The sequence below is a fragment of the Motacilla alba genome, chromosome 15 (assembly GCF_015832195.1).
Source record: "Motacilla alba alba isolate MOTALB_02 chromosome 15, Motacilla_alba_V1.0_pri, whole genome shotgun sequence".
Lineage (NCBI taxonomy): Eukaryota > Metazoa > Chordata > Aves > Passeriformes > Motacillidae > Motacilla > Motacilla alba.
In genome coordinates, this window is record NC_052030.1 from 10,632,056 (window position 1) to 10,648,778 (window position 16,723).

The following is a 16,723-nucleotide window of genomic DNA, read 5'->3' on the forward strand; positions in this document are numbered from 1 at the left end:
TGACTCAACATCTGATGAAGTGGTGCTAATAAAAGGTCATGGTGAGAGCCTTGGAGATTCAATTCTCTAAATCCTTAGAGAACTGCTCTAAAAGTGCCAAAAGTCACCTTTTGACTCGGGGACAGTTCCATGGTGTTTGAGATGCCGTGCTGGAGGCAGGAGCCAAAGGCACAGACTGTGAGCTGCAGGGCCAGCTGGAACTGGCTGCACTCCAGCAGGTTCTGCACTGCTGCAGAGAAGGGAGATCCAACAGGCAGCAGGAAGTTGTGTCCTGTAAAATATTTCAAAAACAACCCCAGAAAGTAACTATGAAGCATATTGTTGCCAGAGTTAATATCAGAGCAGTTTTTCCTTTTCTTCATTAGAGTTATGACTCAGGATTTGCCTTAGTTCCCTTCAAAACCTAAAATTCTCAGGGCTTTTAATTTAATACAGATTCCCAGTTTAGTCCAAAAGCCACAAGTTTTTGACCAGAAGCTGTCTTCTTGGACAGGCCTTGATGATCTTCACACACAGTGGTAGAACTGTCCTGAAGTACAGGTTTGAGATGCTCAAAAATCCCATGGTGCAATGGTGGGAATCAGCACCAAACTGGTGACTTGTGCTGAACCAAACCACCCCCTAAAATATGGCTTTAAGTGGAACATTTAGGCACCTGTGAAAACCCCCTGTGGGCCAGTCATGCCTGTGTAGGGTGAATTTAAACCTCATGTTTTCCAGTGGTCTCTTTAGACCTTCATTGTGGTGGATCTGCCCTCATGCCCCTGGACCTGGGTGATTTTTAAGGTCCTTTCCCACCCAAGCAGGGTGTGATACCTTCCATGAACGTTCTGTGTGCCAGGCTTTGAGAATCCAGGGGGTACAGCTTGTCCTCTGAAAGACAGAAAACGCTCATCAGCAGCATGCCAGGAACTCAGCAACACCAGCAAGTCTGGGAGAACCCTAAAAATACCACAGGACAGCATATAAAATAGAGATATGTGAACCCCAAGAGCCATTTGCTGCTATTTTTGACTGTGTCTGCTCAGAATTTATTTTCTAGGAGGGAATATCTTTCAGGCTCACAAAGGAATCCAACAGTTTTCAGTGACTACTCTGTATGAGAATCCCTTGCATGAGACAGTCAATATTAAACTCTTCATCTGTGGAAATAAAAACCAAACCCAAAGCTATCTATCCATTCTATACCCCCTGAAGGGTATTTCTACCATGAGTCTGTCTAAGTGAGATTTCTGAGGTGATCATTTCCACACACGAGCTGAATTATTTCTATTTCTAGATAAGAATCAGTAAGAAACACAGATTTTCTATTGTGTCAATGTCAAGGAGAACAAGCTTACCACAGACAGGCAGAACAGCAGCAGTGAGCTCATATGCAACTGGAAGAGATGTCTGAGGATCAAGGACTATCCCGTCTTCTTTAAAGAAATCATCATAAGTCCACTCTTTGTAAGGATCTTTATCTCCTCCAGAAGATGTTGCCTAAGTAAGAGCATTGTCAAAAGTACACACAATAAAAGGCAGAGTTAATGAGTGCACTAACAGGTTTCTGGTTTGGAATACAGGACTAGAACAAGATGTTCTTTTTGAAAGTAGTAATTCTGTTAAATGGCCAGTGGCAATAAATCCATTTCCTACCTAGAGTGGCCACATTTGTCTTTCATGTTGCAGCTGTTTAGTTGTAAAGCCAGAATGTACTCTTATTCAATTTAATGGAGGCTTTCATGAACATTCTTGGCCAAATATTACAAGCAAACATTCTGCAAATGGACCATTTTCTAGAAAAATAATATTTTGTGGATAAACAAGCCCAGCCACTCTGCTCTACCCCACTCCAGCTGTAAGAGCCCATTCATTTCAAGTAGCCTAAAGCACTGCTTGACCTAAACAGAAAACAAAGCTGCTATTCAAGAACTTGATCATCTTAAAGTTTTACAGAACTCTTGGGAAAGCTTTCACATAGTACATTCATTTAAAAACCAAACCTTCCCTGCCATACTTTCAAGCCAGCTCTCTGCCAGTCCTGGCAGAAGCTGTTTGATAAAATCCCAATTTTCAGCAGGATTTATTGTACTGAAATGTAAGTGGAGAGTGCTACTTGTGCTTGTCCCACAGCTGCACTGCTTTTAGGACTCAAATCACTTCATTCTTTAAGCTGAAGAACACGCAACTTCTAGAAAATTTTTATTTGAGGATTTTTTTTTGTTGTTGGCTTTTTAATTAAAGAGTGCTGGAGAAAAGAGAGGGAAAAGAATATATACACAGCACAGAAAATACCTCTGCTGTAAATTCATAGCTGTCCATTTGGCACTGTCCATGAATTTCCTTGGCAAGTGAAGTGTATTTACACAGTTCCAGACAATCCAACACTAAATCTGTGAAAATATTGAGATCATGAGCAGGAATGGGAGGTTCATCTGTCCAGTTAAAAGGAAACAGTATTACAGCCCCTATTTTCACAGATGCAGATCTAGAAATTCACTTGGTTTTCAGGTGTATTGAACTCTGGTTGGAAAGTTTGGGCTCCCAACATGAACCCAAGTAAATGGGAACAGGAATTACCTGGACTGCACAGTGTGGCTGCTTGGCCAGCCAGCTGATGGATCACTGCTGGAAGATCCATCCCATCAGGAGTGATCATTGGAACATCAGCTCCCAGCATGTGGCAAAGCCTTTGACACACTGCAAACAGCACCTTCCCTGTCTTTTCATTCCAGCTATTTTCATAGAACTCCCTATTAAGAAAAAAAGTCAGTAATTCTTAGGGTTTGTACTTAATTTGGTTCTAACTATTTAACTACAACAAAAAACCCTTTCCTTTGCTCTACAGAATTCAAAAAAAGTAGCAGAAATAGTTCAGAGAAGCCCAATAAATGTGAAGATCTTGAAAAGCTCTGCAGTTTTACCTGCATATATTGACAGCCACTTCCACTTTTCCATCATCCAGGGCTCTCAAGGCCAGTTTTTCTCCCAGTTCATGCTCTGAGACTTGCAGGAGCAAAGCCAGTCTGTATAGCCTGGATTCAGTGGGAGGGGTTTTGGGCTTGCCACCTTCTGAATTACAATTCACTGCTTGCACATTTCTAGACTTGGATGAAGATCTGACACGTTCATAGGAGCTAATGTGACCCTCAAGAAGAGCAGTTATCAGTGAAGGGTTCCTGTATTCTTCATCTGAGAGAAAGATATCAAAATACTCCTGCCACAACAACAAAAAATATATATTTATATCCATGTAACTTCCTTTAAATTGCCTTTTTTACCCACTGTACTGAGATGTTCATAAATTCTTACAGCACTCTATCATGAACTCTTTGACATATCAGTAATTAAGGCTTTGGTGACAGTATATAATTTTTGGTTTAAACAGACAACTGAGTTCTAACTGGGAACTTCCCCAGACTAGGTTAAATTGCTAGATTAGGCTTAGAATCAATTTGAAGTCAATAATAAAACCAACCTTTGCATGCACGTTGTAAATACAATTAATTCTTAATATGATCCATGTGCTAAGAACAACTGGAGTAACCACAGTAAATCAAAAGGAATTTAAAACAATAAAAATACCCACCTGCAGGGCAGCAAGTGTTTCAAACAACTTTAGGTTTTCTTCACATTCATATTTCTTCACGGGATTGTCTGTTGGAGGAGAAAAACAATTAGATTTTGATTCCATTTGCACAAGGAAGATAAAAGATGTTGATGTTGTACCTTTACCTTTTTGAATGCTGAACCAGAATTTGAGGACTTCCACCAGTGTCTTAGTCATAAGCATTTGTAGTTTTTGCTGCAGGAAAGGAAGAGGTTTTTATTTTTTTTGTTAAAATGTTGCCAGAACAGACTTGGGCTTCAGCTCTTAAAGCACAATGCAATGTTTCACAAACTTCACAAGCAGCAATTACCAAGTCTAAGGCATAACCAGTTGAAAAGCAAAGGAACAGAAAGTTATTTTACATATTAATCTTTATAGAACAGTAAATATTTTATAGGTGTAGTATGCGTTCACTCCACAGTCTGTCAGCTATCACAGGAAATATCCACACCACTCCCTTTTCAGAATTATTTGTGTGCTCTCTTTGTGGTGTGAAAAGCCTTGGTACCTCTTCAGGATCATCTGCTTTGTTCTGTAACACCAGTCTTCCCCACAGAGTCAATCTCTCTGCAACTTCCGCAGCCTTAGCAAGAGGCAGAGATTTTAACAAAGCCAGAGATTCCTCTCCCTGAAGGCAGAAAAAGAAACAAACAAAATTAGAGCAGAAATATTAAAAAAGAAAGGGCATTTGCATTTGGAAAAGCTGAGTTATGTGCACATTCTTGTTCTGAAGCAATGGCTGCACGGTGGCCATGAGGGTGAATAACAATGCATGAAAATGTGGAGAGACTTCAATTCCAAACTCATCTGGTGCATTGCAGGTCGCAGCTTTCACCCTATTCTGCCACAAAAGAAGGATAAAGCTCTGACAAAAAACTCATTTTCAATGCTAAACATTACTGCTAAGGCAGTTAGGTGTCATATTGATAATTTGAATTAAAAATACTTATGCAAACTGCTTATAAGATTTCAGCAAACTTGTCCTGTTTTGTCAAGAGGCCTCAGTGTCTGTAAATTCCAGGATCATCTGCCATGAAGTATTTCCCTACCCTTCCTTTGTCAATCAGGTCCATCATCCTCAGGAAATACACTTCCCCAGTGGGCAGCAGGTAGGCTTCCACAATTTTCAAGGCATCCTCCAGGCAAGTAGGGGTATCTTGTTTGAGAATGTATCTGACAAGCCTCTGTAAGAAGAAAAATGGACTTTAGTTTGTTGATGTAAAGGATAACAAAGGAATTGTTTATACTCAGTACTTTACCAATGGAATTGTTCAGTTTGTATCAAGCAAGTTACCTGGAAGCTTAAAACTTTTATCCAGAGAAAAGCTGATTGAAGTGTAACTGGGAGAAAACAGGGCTTGGGGACTGAATTAGCCTGGGAACTCTGAAAATTTGTCTGGTTCCTCAGGATATTGAGGAACTTCTCCAGAAATATTCATGTCTTCTAATGAAGGGGAGATGTTAAAAAAAACCAATTCAAATGGTAAAAAAAAAAATCACTAAGTGCTGTTCGCTGTGACCTTTGGAGAAATCTAAACTCTTGGTAACTTACCATTATCATCTGTTTGTCCTTTAAAAGATTGGTATCTCTTATCCCATAGGCTCTCAAAAGCTTCTTCATCTCCATCAGTCTGTAACTTTCCTGCAGTAACTTCACTCTGGGGACAAATTCAGCCATCATGAATTCCTTTGCTACTCCCAGCTATGGGATTTAATCATCACACCACATCAGACATAGTATTTCCCCAGCCAAGGGTAGCCTGTGGATGCTGCTTACTTGGCATGATTCATTTCCAGGTGCTGTCTGACCAGCTGCTCCACTGCTGCACTCCACGGCACCACAGCTCCATGCATTATCTGCAGGACTGCATCAAATTTCAGCTGCAAAAGGGACACAAACAGCTCACTTTGCAAAACAAGTTCCAAAGTAGTCCCTTGAAGTATTGTTCACGTGTGACTGATCCCTTTGGGCAAGCTTTTTATTTCCTTGCCCAATCTGCGCTTGTTATAAAGGACATTTATTGTCATCATATGATTGTCAAGTTCAATTAGAAAATGCTTGCAGTCATTTGTGACACCGTAGTTCCATACATATTAAAATTTGTGAGTTTTCCATGTGATGACATCACAACTACAATTATATCCTCAAAAAATGTCACAGGGGAGATGACTAAAATAGAGTAAGAAGATAACATCATAACATACTATTTTCTCCTCATGGCACTCATTAAAAATGTACTCAGAGCAGTATGTAAAAATCATATTTTGCTCTGAACTGATGTGCTGGAGTCACTTGATGCCTTTCAGGGCACATACTTACATCAGTGTCAGAGATGCAGCCAATGACAGCCACTGCCTTGGCCTCCCAGGCAGTTTCAAACACAGAAATGGATCGTGTCCGACAGCGCTCCAGCAAATCCTGGGTTTGGATAAAGGTGATCAGAACACTTGAAATCAGAAAAGACAGGAGTATCTGATAATATGAACAAAAGTGTAATGTTTTCTGGGCATTAAGGGGTTGTTTCATAACTGAAATAGTAACTATCATTAAGTTCATTGACAGGAATAGGATTAATCTAAAAGCTGGGCCTAAAATTCCATTGTAAATTCAAATATTCATCAGACTTGGTTTCTGCTTCCTGCTGTTGAAACAGCTTTCTTCAAAAGGAAGAAAATATGGATACCTTGACATACTGTAGAAGAAGCTCATCTTTTTGTAGGTTGTGTTCACACAGGTAGGGTTTTATAAACTTCTCCAAAATTGCTGGGACAAGCTCTGGTGCCAGAATTTTATCAAGCATGCGGAACACAATAGTGGTTGCATTTTCCTGGGCAGCAAGGGGAAAAGGCCATGTTAGAACATCACACTTGTCAGTGCAAGGCCACTCTCATCTCTGATACATGATCCAACATCCAGAGGCCACTGAAATCAACTGAAAGATTTCCCTCTTTAGAGTCTTTAAAGATTCAGGATCTTTAAAGAATCCCTCCTTAGCACCAATAAACCCTTCCGTTTACAAGGCTTTTCTTGTTCAGTTGTACTTTCAATTTCTCTGTTGCCAATCCTTGTTCTATGATCTGTAATAACCTGCAAACCCCAGTTTGAGCCACAGCTTCTCACTCTGCCTTAGGTTATATTTATAATCTCAGCTGAAAGAAAATTTGTAACACAACTTCTCAAATAGTCTTGGCAGCTTATGAATGGAAATTTAACCGACACCCATGAGGATTTCTTTTTTGTCTGACTTTAACTTACATGCTATAAGATTCTTCTCCTTTTCAGAACAACCTGAAAAGCACTTTTTCAAGTGGCTGCAGTGTTACCTTTTCAAAATCACAGAATGCCAGCCTGCAGTTGTATTTTCTGTACAGATTTCTCAATTCCTGTAAATCATTTACCAGCTTCTTTAACCTCTGTATCTCTTCACAGTCACCACACCTCTGAAACAGTGTTGAGAAGCGAAATGTTAGGAGACAAGACCATTGAGAGGCTGTCATCTACTTTTTAAAAATCTTTAAACACAATAAAATTGGAATTTGGTTCTTTCCTTTCATGGAATGAAATCAGTTTTCACCAAACCCCCCAGTGACCAAATTATCATCCAGCTCTAGCACACAGCATCTGTTTGAAGTTTCTCAGCAGCTAATTCTTGTATTTGTTACATTTCTTACCAAAGGAGTCCACTTGCCAAAAGCTGTCACTCCCAGTTCACCTTGATTTTTACTTGTAAAAAAAATCTCTGCCACTTGGAGTCCATTTTCAGGCCAGTTTGCCTGTCCAAAATAATTGATATTAGCAAACCATATGATACATCTAGAAATACAAGATATGCCAAGTTTCTGCAGTGTGATTTACCTTGTCAGTTAATTCGAGGTTTCGAGCAGCTTGTTCCAGCCATTTTGCTAATATTTTCTGGAAAAAAGGCAGTTATAAGTAGAGTTATGCTATCTATCAAAGCAAAATTTGCCATTAGAAACTTCTTTCGAAAGAAATCATTTCAAATATAAAGGCTAGGGAAAAGAATCCATTTCAAAGACAGAGGAACGAGTTCCTGACATTCAGAAGTCTGGAGGTTTGACAGTAAAATCATCTTAGTCTGAGAAAATGACAATTTACAGTTCTCAAGTCAGTCTCACCTGTCCATCTGGCACAACCCTTCTTGAGAAGGGGATCACAAAATTTTTAAGCCACACACACAGTTCCTTCAAAGGAGCAGCAAAATGGATGGCATTGAGCAAATCCTTCAGCATTTTCTCATCAAAGCTGCTTTCAAAATCAGCCTAAAATATTAAACCAGAACAATTACAGGTCCATGGAGTAGATGTTCATCTGGTACTCTGTAAAGCTGTTTCACTAATAGGAAGAGCCAGTAAATTTCACAAATGCAAAGAGAAAATCCCAGTAGTCATAGACAGAAATTAAATAAATAGCTCTGTTCAGTAAAACTAGAGCTCGGGCTTCTTAAAAAAAGAACTATTTGAAGGAATTTTTCTACAAATGACACTGTTCTAATACTTCCACACTCGTTCTATAGTTCTGTCTTAGTGAGAAAACAACAGACATGGAACTGAAAGTCCTGCACTAAAAAATAAAATAAGAGCACACACACACTACCTTAAATGTGTCATTCAGAGTAAGGAGTCAGTGTGATTATTTTTAAAGGATTTTAAGGTAGGCAGCAAACATCCATTAAATTCTGAGAGCTGTGCTTGCAAGAAAGTGAGTGGAAGATTACAAGCACTGCAGAATAAATCAAACAGCCATGACTTAGAAATATGAATTCTGACAACAGAAATACCAGTTTATTCCTAAATCAATAAGAAGTTCAGCCTCCTAAGCATCCAGGTGAACAGGTAATCATTGTGGCAATTGATGAGATTCTGCCATGGACCTTTGCTTCTCTGAGGAGCTGTTTTGTAACAGCACCTGTGAAATTAGGCTGGAAAATGAAGAGATTTAACTCCCTCCATAAATCCCAGAGATGTCTGTGCCACCTCACCTGATGCCTAAGCCAGAGGTGCTGTGCACAAGCCAAATTTCCTTCTTCCAGCTGCAAAACAATAATCTTGAACACGTCCTCGTTATTCAGGAATTCTGTCCAAGCAATGCCACTGAAAGTGAGAGAGGGAAGAGAAGCTTTGTTAAATGTCATTACCAAAGGAACTGGGGAGAGAACTTCAAAACCTTTCTACCCAGTGCTGGATGTTGTAAGAAACAACAGGAGTGGTACTTTGGGTTTGTATAAAGTCACAATCCCTCCTACACATCTTGAACAAATAACCCCAACTATTTAAGTGGATGTGCCACAGAGAATTTATGTTTTCAATATATAGGATGACTCAACCTCTGCATTCTCCCTTCTCCGCAGCACAGGATGGGAAAGTTACGAGCTTAAAGTTTAATGAATTCATATGAAAAAACTAAAATAATCTTAATTGCAGTGGTACAGGCTTAACAATCACAATGAAATTTATTTTAAATCTTAAGCATAAACAAACCTGAATTTCTCTAGTCCAAAAGCTTCATAGAATGTTGTAAGCCTTGCCTGAGCTCTCAACACCTGAATGCAGATGAGATTTAAGGTTAATGTCTGGCTGAACACATTACATGACATGATTAGAGCACTGATTCTCCTTGAAGGCAGATGAGGCCAGTTTATAACAGAACTTATCAAAAAACAAGATGAAACTCCAAAAAGTACTTTAAGAAAGGTTCTGCCTTCAATTTCTGGAGCATCTGAAACTGAATCTTTCTATGACTGAGGGAACGGCTTATTTCTGAATCTGTCATTACTGTGGTTCTCTTTCATACTGTAAAACTTAATTTTGTTTAGATTTTTTTAAAATTCACCAGCATGTTACAGTTATAATTTGAACTTACAGTTTGTAAAACTCTACATTACAATTGTTTATATGATACTGCAGATCCAAAAAATTAGTCCTCACCTCAGCTATGGATACTGGAGCCCCATCAGATGGTGGAGCATTGGTTCTGTTATCTTTCTTCAAGATCTGAAAAAAGGACATGAAAGGGTTTGGCTGACAACTCAGAACATGCCAGGCAGGACTGTGAGTGCAGTAAAGACATGAGCAAGAAGTCAGGACTCCTGTAAATTGAGATTTTACGATGTTAGATTGGATCTAACCTGATCCAGTCTAATCTGGTTGGATTTCTGCACGCATGGAGGATCAGACAGATCATGTGTATCTCTCTGGTTCTGTTTGATAAGACTAAAATAAAGAAAACAAAAAAGGCGACCTACTTTGAGCTTTAGTTTGGAAATTAATATTTTAAAGGTACTTAAAAAAAACTGCTACTCAAAACTAAACCCTGCTTTGTGATGCAAAAATAGAACTGTGAGCTCTTGAGCAATACTAAGAACGAGATTGGAACAAGACTTGCTGCTTCTTCATGTCTGGTTACATAGGATTTGTTTGGTTACATAGGATTTATAATGCCTTTACTTTTGCCTTTTGGAATGACTGTAACTGCTCTGTGCCCCTCTCAAGTTGTACAGAAGGGTGGAATAGAAGTTGAAGAGTAGAAGAAATAGAATTAAAGCCCTTACTCTGCCTTTAGCATAATTCAGCATTTCTCGAGTGGTTTCATACAGTGGCCATGGAGCATTGATGCAGTAATTCACAACAAACTGGCTGTCCTGTTGGCACAAGGAAAAAACTGAAATTAATTCCAAGATCCTTTATTATTTGAACTGCTTCAGTAGGGATAGAGGGTAGAAATAAAAACAAACCTGAATTTTTTGCAAATTTTCTTTGGCTTCATTGCCAAGATCCAGCAAGGCTTCTTGGCCATAACTCCCAAGAGAAGCTGAAGCCAGTTTCTCTAAAATAGTGTTTGCTTTCACTTTGTATACAAGCTGTTTAAAAAAAATAATACAAGTATGGTGAGTTGTTTTATGAGGTAACATCCCACTGCCTTGGTAATATCTGTAATATTTTTAATACTTTCTATTGGACTACAGGGCAAGGACCTCATCATAAGATCAGGTACACTCATTCATCTCTGATGTGTTTGTCATGAATGAACAGCTCACCTCAACATCCAGTCCAAACTGAATAGCAAAACTCTCTGCTTCAGTGAACTTGTGTTTGTGCAGTAAACGACTCAGCCTGGGGATGAAATAAAATAAACCACTTCAGTGTAAGTCCAGATATTTAAAAAAACCCAAAAAACCCAATGTTTTTTCCCAGAAACCAGTACCTATTTTCTGGCAAGGCTTCAGTTAAACTTCTCATCACAACTATAGAAACTGGGTCTTCAGAGGGCCTGAGGATGAGAGGGAATTATGTGAATTTACCAACTCCATGTGGAAGTAATTTGCCATTTTTATATAACAATGAGCTAGTTACAAACAAAATATTATCTTACATCTGATGCTTTTCATGAATTCCTTCCAGGAAGTATATTGTATCCTGTAGTGTGCAATGACAGAAACCATCAGGTGAAATGAATTGAATTCCAAATAAATCCAGAGCATTTTTCTGTGCTAAGAGAACTTGAAAAACTTCCCTCAGTTTTTAGCTGTAACAGCAGCAGGAACAACAGGCATTGCTATTGAATAGTGCAAGAGACCTCAGACTAAATTTAAATTGTTCAGTTTGCCTCATAATAGGCTATTTTTCTCTATCCTTTGGGGACATCACTTAATCTTTCTCTGTATGGTTCCTGCATAGTTTCTAGCACAAATTGATTCTAACCTAACAAAAAGAACTCACTACCCTCTTTAATATTTACACATATTAAGACAGCTATATTTCTTCAAAGAACAACAAAAAAAAATCATCAAAACCTACTGTACAAATCCCACTTTGAACAAGGGAAGAAACAGGAGACACTTGCAGAGAATAGAGCTGTTGCATAGTGGGCAATGCAAAAACCATTAGGCTCCTCATCTATTAAAAAAAGGGAGAAAACAAACAAAGAAGTCAGAATTACTTTTTTCTCTTACACTGGTGAGAGAGTGATATTTGCAGAATCATTTCTGAATTCGTATGGAATTAGAGGGCAGTATTTGTAGGACTTTTTATGGAATGCAGATCTTCAGTTTGAGGAAATTTAATGAAGGTTGACATTTTCTCCCCTCTCTCTCTCTAGGCCTATTATGTATAATTCAACAGGTTTAATCTAATTTTTAGAATTGCATAATGTTCATCCTGTTTTGCTTTTTATTTCAGTTGACTGCACTTACTGTTACTGGGGGTAGATGCTGAAGGCAGCAGAGACATTGTTCTAAAGAAATCTGGGAAGGGGTGTAAAATAATAATAATAATAATCCATTTTGCTGCTCTTCCTTGTCTGCCAGCCTTAATAAACCAACCAACCAAACCATCCATAAAAACCCCATAAAAACCAGGGACAGCTTGGCCTGGGCACCCCCACAAGAATCTCTCCCTTGCTAGATCCTGAGATGTGGATGGCCACATTTCAGTTTGGATTTAAGCTCCTCAGAATTCTCTGTGCCCCAAATCTTTTGCCACCTCCATCCCTTTTTTTCCTATGAGCAATTGCACAACAATTAAGGAGCAGAACACAGATTAGGAGATTGTACCTGTTTGTCATCTGGCATTGTCAGACCAATCAGTTTCACATTGGCAAGCCCTTGCCTAATGAATGAGAAAGAGAGAAAAGAAAGCAAAATTTGCTGTAGGAATCTTAGGTCCAAACTGTGAAATATTTTTGTTTCTGTGTTTTAGAAAAATTTGCATTCCATGACAAGAAATACATTTAAAAATCCCTTTATGTTTTAATATATAGCTGAATAGTTTCTAGCACTTTCTCACACTTTAGAACAGTAGTTACACTTCTTCACACATTCTGTTTAATCTTAATTTTTAATTTTTAAGGACAGGAATTTCTAACAAGGACAGGTTGTTTTGCACCAGCAGCTGGGCCAAAAGAATGAGATATTTCATAGAAATCACCAGACACATTTTCACTTCTCAGGGTTGGTGCTGTAACACTTCACTTACCAAGTGACTTGAGAGGAATCTGACTCAGTAGTGAGAAGAAATTCTTCAATATGTATTAAAGGCCAATCCCAAATTAGAGTGAGAGAATAAATATCCCATGTGCTTAAGATGTTCTAGATTTAAAAAAATCAGACAGAAGTTCATATTTTCCTCATAGAAGACAGTTTTTGAACAAAATCTTGCATTTCTTGGCTTAAATAATGAATAGGAGTAGAATTAAAAAAAAAAAACAACAATACAGGAAGATCAAGATGCTCTTGATATAAGTAAATATAAGCACCCTCATTTTACAGGAACTTCACTTTAAACCTTAAAAAATATGTTTATAAGCTGGTTCAAGAACACTGTAAAGTGAAGACTAAACCAAATCATTACCCATACCTCTGTATCCAAAACAAACAGCTGATTGTCAAGGACTTGAAGTTTTGCAGCACCTAAAAAATATGAATATTCACAAAAAATCATTATTTTGCTTGAGATATGTATCAGAAGCAAAAACATATTCAAATACAAACCCAAGCACTGGAAACCTCGTGGTTTAACCTCATGGAACTTCCTAGGACTGTGCAAAGTTTAGCTTGAAGTGAATTGTGATTTCTATAATTAAATTAAACTGCAATTTTGAAGCCCACATTTTGGCTGTACCTTTACAGAATTGTTCTGTTTGGTACATGTGAATTTATGAAAAACAATGAAATAACAGAAAATTAGTACAGTCTGCAATTGAATATGAAATCTACACTTGTCTGTGAAAAGATAAAATCTTCTTTACCTTGGATCAGACTTGAATCAGCAAAACTTTGAGCAGACACCAGGGCATTGGTGGGGTCCACCTCCCATTTGGAGAGCACATAATCACCTTTACCCTGTGAGGAGAGGCAAAGTAAAATGGGGTTAGACAGGAGATATTTGACCACTGACATGTTTGTTTCTACCACTTATCTTTAACTTGGAAAGCTGCAAAACTAAATTTAACTTTATTCCTCTACTGATCTTCAGAAAAAAACATTAATTTCTTTTTTTAAAATGTCACATTTTTCCCTTCTCCTTTCAAGACCAGCCTTTGCTACAGTGATCGTTACACTCAGCAGTTTTTGGCTCTTTGGAAAACAGTGTTGCAAAATATCCACTTTTCTTTCTCATAGAACATAAAAGCTCAATGAAATTACTCTGGGCCTACTGAGGAAAATCCCATTGAACTCAACAGGCTTCAAAAAAATAAACTCAGAGAACTTGTTTGCAAGCTTGCAAATTACATTTCAAAGCAAGTCTATATTTTAATTTGCTGTATTTAATTCATGCTTTCAAGCTTTGTTGAATTAGACCTTGTTATTTTTAGCAAGCTTTGTTGAATGAAAAGCTGATTGGAAGATTCTTGCCAGCTTTGGTTTTGTCTGTGAGCTCAAGGATAGGATCAATAAACAATCCAGCCTGCACAGACCAGGAACTGGTGATTTCCTAAGCTCAGAAACTCAGGGTGAAAATATTTTCTCCTCATCCATCATAACAAAATAATTTTGGAAGTGACAGCAGTTATTGCCTTATGAGAAAAAGTATGGACAGGCTGCACAAGTGACAACCTTTACAGTGACAGTGAGGGAAATGAAAAGCAAAAGAGTGCAAAACTGAAGAGCTGCTTGAAAAAGAGAGACAAATTTCTGGAGACAAATTTTGTTGCAGATCCAAAAACGCCATCGCTGATCACATGAAAATCGTTCTGATCATCTTCTTAGTGCTTACCCCAATTATCAGATGGATTTTGGTCACTGAGCTGCTGATGACAAAATCCTGACAGCCCAGGCTGTGATGCTCTCCTGTGGCAATGAAAGTTGTCTTTATCTGTCCTTGTAACTTGTGGGTGGGAGAGCAGGGATGTCCACAGATGGGGAAGAAAAAGAGTTGTTTATAGAACCAGTGGATAAAACCTCTGCTCATTTCTAAATGTACAGAAAAAGTAACAGTCACAGCTATGAGGGGGAATAATGGGCTGGTAAATAGTCAGTGCAATGTACAGAGCAAAGTTTGGTGAAAAACCCTGCTTTTTTAACAATTTTGCAGGTGTTTCTTACTTGCTTTGCTGTAGTCATATCCATCTTCTCAATTGCTAAATATTAAAAAAAAATAAAATCAGTGTTAAATAAACTTTTTAAAATTTTTAAAAGGCAAAAAAGAAAGTTTTTGAGTACAGGCCTCCCTGTTCTAATGGAATCCCAAGGGGTCTGTAGCTTATCCTACCTTCCTGTGTTTTTCCAAGAGGGACACACATAATGCAGAAGCATCCATTGCTTGTGAGAATGAACATGTGATAAACACCTGAAAAAACCCAACAGAAACGTTTCAAACTGAAGTATTCGAGAGCAAGCAAAGAGAAGGCTTGCTTGTAAACAGGACAGTGAAATAACTGACCCCAAAAAACCATCTGACCCATAGATTAGAATATTTTAAACAACAATTTTGTCATTTCCAACTAGGAGCAGAATAATGTATTCTATTGTGACAGAACTGGGAGATTATAGAACAGAACTGCTGAACTCCCATAGAAGAAGAGAGAAGGAATTCTTCCTTTTTTAAGCATTTTCATGTGTTTAGCACAGTCTCAAAAGAAGGAGGTATTGAATTCTGAATGTTTGTTTCCTATGGCATTTGTAAAATAATTAATGAGATAAAGAATATTCTACAACTTTGCATTGTGCACATAAAATTAACTTTTCTTTATGCTTTTCTGTATTACTTATTTTGTAATCTCTTTCCCTGAAAGCTATTAAAGGGGAACAAAATCACAAAAATTCAGACAAAATTCAGAAAAAAATCATCCACTTCTTACCTGCATCTGCATTATCTTTAACAAAAAAGAGGTTTAAGTAAGTCTTTTCACTTGTAGATTGTTCAACCAAAATCTAAAACAGAAACAGCATAAAGACTATTATTCTGTGTTTCACTAAAAAAAATTGAAATACTGATCATTATTGAACATAAAAAAACTTTAAACTTTTTTAAATGAAGGTTCTTATTTATGCATGCCATTCCTAAATAGATTTTCTTTATTTATTACTCATGAGAACAGAAGTGCCCATTTCACCTCTTTAGTTAGAATATGTGGTCAAAAAGGCAAGGATATTTATACTTTGGTATTTGGAAAAATGATTTTAAAAACCTCAAGAAAGTCTGAGAACAAAACCTTCTGAGCAAAATGAAATAAAAAAAAAGTCACTGTACCTTTGTTAGCAAGGTTTGCTTGGATGGGATGTGGATAAGATGTAGACTGCCACTTCTCTCACCGACCACAAGGAATTGTTTGTCTTGACACATACCCACTACATCCACGTTAGTGTCTGAAAGGTTTCATGGCAAAATGTCAGATACCAGGATTTGGGTTTAATGGATAAATATTAACACAAGAATTGGACAACACAGTGTCCCGGATTTCTTCAAAACAAGTTATTCTGACTAAATGAAACATGGGAAGAGGCCTACAAGGAGTGGTTTCAGTATCCATTATTCCCACTTCAGTGAGAACTTAGAAAGGATTCTAATGAAATTGTACTGAAATAGTTAATTGCTTTCAGAAGCCAAAATCACCTTTTATTACTTAGGTACTTGTTATAATGCCTCTTTTTACAGACTAGTCAGACACTTGCTATGTTTTGCTGTACAAACCCAGGTATTTTAAAAGCCAGTTTTTCACTTGCCAAGTGGAATTCCAAAGGAAAGAACTCACCAAACTGGATGTGCATCAGAAGAGACAGCCCAGTGCTGTCCAGAAGTGCCACAGATCTGTCCACAACAACAATGCTGCCATCCCTGGAGCTGCACGCATGGAGCTGGGGGTTCACAGAGACCTGGGAAGGAAAAGGTTGTTTCACTCAGGAACACTCCAGAAAACACAGCAGAGCCCAGGTAATTATCGGACAAAAAAAGACAAATGAATTAAAGACAAAAGCACGGCTTTGATGGGTTGTACCTTCTCTGAAGATGTGATTTGCAGCAGAGTATCCACCTGGTACAAGGCGGTGCCGCACTCCTGGCCCAGCCCCACCGGGAGCTGCCCCGTGTCCTCGTTCAGCAGGAGCTCGATCTCGTTCCACATCCTTGCCTGGGATAAACAATTCAGGAACACCTTGTAGAGCCCACAGCTCTAAA

The 16,723-nt window shown here is 38.2% G+C and overlaps 1 protein-coding gene across 6 annotated transcripts in view; it reads right to left on the reverse strand.

The window, feature by feature from the left end:
* KNTC1 (kinetochore associated 1) overlaps positions 1 to 16,723 on the reverse strand; it is a 31,820-nt gene that overhangs the window by 14,126 nt on the left and 971 nt on the right. For 5 of the 6 annotated variants that reach the window (XM_038152237.1, XM_038152235.1, XM_038152234.1 and 2 more), the window contains exons 2-39: positions 16,545 to 16,676; positions 16,302 to 16,422; positions 15,800 to 15,915; positions 15,408 to 15,480; positions 14,819 to 14,896; positions 14,653 to 14,687; positions 14,324 to 14,434; positions 13,356 to 13,449; positions 12,965 to 13,017; positions 12,584 to 12,696; positions 12,163 to 12,217; positions 11,408 to 11,506; positions 10,983 to 11,026; positions 10,815 to 10,880; positions 10,648 to 10,723; positions 10,345 to 10,470; positions 10,162 to 10,251; positions 9,539 to 9,604; positions 9,092 to 9,153; positions 8,593 to 8,704; positions 7,730 to 7,873; positions 7,449 to 7,505; positions 7,265 to 7,366; positions 6,917 to 7,033; positions 6,277 to 6,420; positions 5,913 to 6,011; positions 5,370 to 5,473; positions 5,145 to 5,250; positions 4,642 to 4,776; positions 4,101 to 4,220; positions 3,718 to 3,787; positions 3,572 to 3,639; positions 2,907 to 3,199; positions 2,563 to 2,735; positions 2,278 to 2,375; positions 1,341 to 1,482; positions 817 to 873; positions 108 to 271 (exon numbers count right to left, since the gene is read on the reverse strand). In XM_038152237.1, the coding sequence (XP_038008165.1) occupies positions 108 to 271; positions 817 to 873; positions 1,341 to 1,482; positions 2,278 to 2,375; positions 2,563 to 2,735; positions 2,907 to 3,199; positions 3,572 to 3,639; positions 3,718 to 3,787; positions 4,101 to 4,220; positions 4,642 to 4,776; positions 5,145 to 5,250; positions 5,370 to 5,473; positions 5,913 to 6,011; positions 6,277 to 6,420; positions 6,917 to 7,033; positions 7,265 to 7,366; positions 7,449 to 7,505; positions 7,730 to 7,873; positions 8,593 to 8,704; positions 9,092 to 9,153; positions 9,539 to 9,604; positions 10,162 to 10,251; positions 10,345 to 10,470; positions 10,648 to 10,723; positions 10,815 to 10,880; positions 10,983 to 11,026; positions 11,408 to 11,506; positions 12,163 to 12,217; positions 12,584 to 12,696; positions 12,965 to 13,017; positions 13,356 to 13,449; positions 14,324 to 14,434; positions 14,653 to 14,687; positions 14,819 to 14,896; positions 15,408 to 15,480; positions 15,800 to 15,915; positions 16,302 to 16,422; positions 16,545 to 16,676 (3,915 nt within the window). The remainder of the gene's footprint in view (positions 1 to 107; positions 272 to 816; positions 874 to 1,340; positions 1,483 to 2,277; positions 2,376 to 2,562; positions 2,736 to 2,906; positions 3,200 to 3,571; positions 3,640 to 3,717; positions 3,788 to 4,100; positions 4,221 to 4,641; positions 4,777 to 5,144; positions 5,251 to 5,369; positions 5,474 to 5,912; positions 6,012 to 6,276; positions 6,421 to 6,916; positions 7,034 to 7,264; positions 7,367 to 7,448; positions 7,506 to 7,729; positions 7,874 to 8,592; positions 8,705 to 9,091; positions 9,154 to 9,538; positions 9,605 to 10,161; positions 10,252 to 10,344; positions 10,471 to 10,647; positions 10,724 to 10,814; positions 10,881 to 10,982; positions 11,027 to 11,407; positions 11,507 to 12,162; positions 12,218 to 12,583; positions 12,697 to 12,964; positions 13,018 to 13,355; positions 13,450 to 14,323; positions 14,435 to 14,652; positions 14,688 to 14,818; positions 14,897 to 15,407; positions 15,481 to 15,799; positions 15,916 to 16,301; positions 16,423 to 16,544; positions 16,677 to 16,723) is intronic. The other variant, XM_038152236.1, reaches the window with a different exon arrangement.